Source organism: Anneissia japonica, unplaced genomic scaffold (genome assembly GCF_011630105.1).
Source record: "Anneissia japonica isolate Jap-2015-1 unplaced genomic scaffold, ASM1163010v1 scaffold287716_len795978_cov209, whole genome shotgun sequence".
Lineage (NCBI taxonomy): Eukaryota > Metazoa > Echinodermata > Crinoidea > Comatulida > Comatulidae > Anneissia > Anneissia japonica.
The window spans coordinates 253,710-256,234 of NW_022756589.1; the positions used below are offsets into that span (position 1 = coordinate 253,710).

The 2,525-nt window shown below is 32.0% G+C and overlaps 1 protein-coding gene across 1 annotated transcript in view; it reads left to right on the top strand.

Moving 5' to 3' along the window:
• Positions 1 to 2,382, top strand: part of LOC117124266 — an 8,377-nt gene extending 5,995 nt beyond the window's left edge. The window contains exons 5-7 of the mRNA XM_033270425.1: positions 89 to 349; positions 972 to 1,238; positions 1,876 to 2,382. Of these exons, the coding sequence (XP_033126316.1) occupies positions 89 to 349; positions 972 to 1,238; positions 1,876 to 1,880 (533 nt within the window). The 3' untranslated portion in view covers positions 1,881 to 2,382. The remainder of the gene's footprint in view (positions 1 to 88; positions 350 to 971; positions 1,239 to 1,875) is intronic.
• The last annotated feature ends 143 nt before the right edge of the window (positions 2,383 to 2,525 follow it).

The following is a 2,525-nucleotide window of genomic DNA, read 5'->3' on the forward strand; positions in this document are numbered from 1 at the left end:
TTATTATTATTATTATTATTATTATTATTATTATTATTATTATTATTATTATTGTTATTATTATTATCATCATCATCATCATTATTAGACCCGGACGTTGTGACGTTCACAAATCGCACATCTTCATTGGATTCGATATCTGTCGCATGGGAAATGAGAACTGGTTTCGCTTCAAAATTCGTCGTTAATTGTTCAAGTGGAGTTCCAGCTTCATCAGTCATAGACGAGGTTGTTGGTTCGGCCAGTATAGAATGCTCTTGTTTAAACCCATTACAAATAGTGAACGTAACCGTGATTGCTGTCGCCAACTCCAAGCAGGGTTTACCAGCATCAGAAATCGTTTCAACAGGTACTGTAGGGCTTACTCCGAAAACCGAGAAAGTAGTTTTTGTCCACGACTAGGCTACTCCTATTTTGATGAACCCCTATTTTTGATAAAATAATGTAATAGTATAGTCGTGATATTTATGTTGCTCTATTTTGGCCCGTGCGTGTCGAGCATAGGTTTAATATTTGTAACAGCATAACGACTTAAAACATCTGATGGTAAATACGTATCCTATTCTTTTTTCTTTCTATTTTTTAAACACACACAATTCTTTTATAGAGCAAAGTACTCGCTCAGTGAACGCGTGTGCGATGATTTTGAATACATACTGCATCATCCAGTTAAGGAAAAAGCGCTGATGATGTTGATATTTTAAACAGAAACAGGCTCAGAATTAATGATGACATTAGCCTTATTTACATGATTATTATTAAATTTGTTTGTAATTTCTGCTAAATGTATAATAGAGATTATGGTTTACTGTATATATTGTATCTTTACCGATAAATGTGCTCTTCCAGATAAGTACAATGGAAATATTTTCTTCAGTCGGGTGTGGTAGAGCTTACAAAAATAATAATGTTTCAAGTAAAGTAGATATAGACCTAGGATTACTAATATGTAAAACGATGGTGTTTTCCAGATGAGCCTGTTAATATTTCACTGATCGAAGACGTTGCAACTAATACGTCAACCATAGTTGCCAATATGACGTCAAATGCGCCATCAAATGTTGTGTATGCAGTTTATTGTTCTGCTGGTGAACCGTTTCCTGTGATGATTGAGGATACTAACACGGCGACCGTACGTTGTATTGGTGTTGAAGCTGGACAAAGTGCTAATTTGAGTGTCAAAGCACTGTATGGAAACTGTTCTGAAGTAGGATCTTCGTGGATATCTATTTCAACAGGTATGTAATTCCTAATAGTGCTTTTGGGTCGATATCATGGTAATTTTAATACAGCAACACACAACAACAAAAATCCAGGATGATGTTGATATTTTGGATATCTGGATACTTACCAGAAAAGCAAAAACACACCAGAAATGGTACTGATGAATGGAAAAATAAAGAAAATAGGTAAAGAAAATAGGACTAAGTTAATTGGTTAAAGGAATGCTATCATGGAGGGAATCTTGGAGGAAATAACTTACAAAAAGAGACAAATTATAAACTTATCGAATAGATGATGAAATAGAAAAACGTAAGAATGACTCAAGTAGGATGTTGAGGGCAGTACGACAACTACAGCGGTCAAACAGACAAGGCCGGCAACATAATTAGTGCGTAATGTAGAGGTAGATGGTTGCTTAGTCAACAATGAAGAAGAAAAAGCCAAAAATAGTCACTGGCTTCTTTAAAACAGTGTATAACAAAATAGATGAATTTTTTTATACATATACATACATATATACACACACATATATACACATATATATATATATACATATATGTACATATATACACATACACATATATATATATATATATATATATATATATATATATATATAAAGTCATAAAGTTTATATGTATTTGTTAACAGATTAAAGCGAGTCAACAACTTCAACAGCTTCAGGCGTGTCAACAATTAAGGAGGAACAACCTCAAAATACCATGCATCCCAAAGTGGCTACCGAAGTAGGATGCCCGAGGGAATAAATACAGTTAAATAGAAATATTGGCCAATATTTGAATTCAATACTTAACATTTTATACATTCTGTTTTGATCAACTGAATAAGAAATAATAAGCATATATATACGACCGTCTTAATGTTTGTTCTATGACGTATGAATTAGTTTAATAAACTTTAAACAGAATTAATGATGGAATATTTGACATAGGCATATGCCTATTTAATTATGCATAGTTTATTTGCCAATCGATACAGGCACTTTGTCATACCTTTTCACCAACTTCTGCCATTGAGATGATTATGAATAACAACTTATTTCAGTTTAAAAATAATCTTTTTATTGTTTACACAGTCTAAATTTTTTTTTAAATACTTTTATATCGATATGTACATCGGAACTAAAAGCTGATTGATTGATTGTAAAAATCACCATAAGCAAATATTGTATAATATGAGAAACCAAAATTTGTCTTATTGTGGAAGATGATAGTGAGAGAGATGTAGATAAATAAAAATAGATATTGTTAAAAACAAGATATTTGTCTGTCATATTTTTA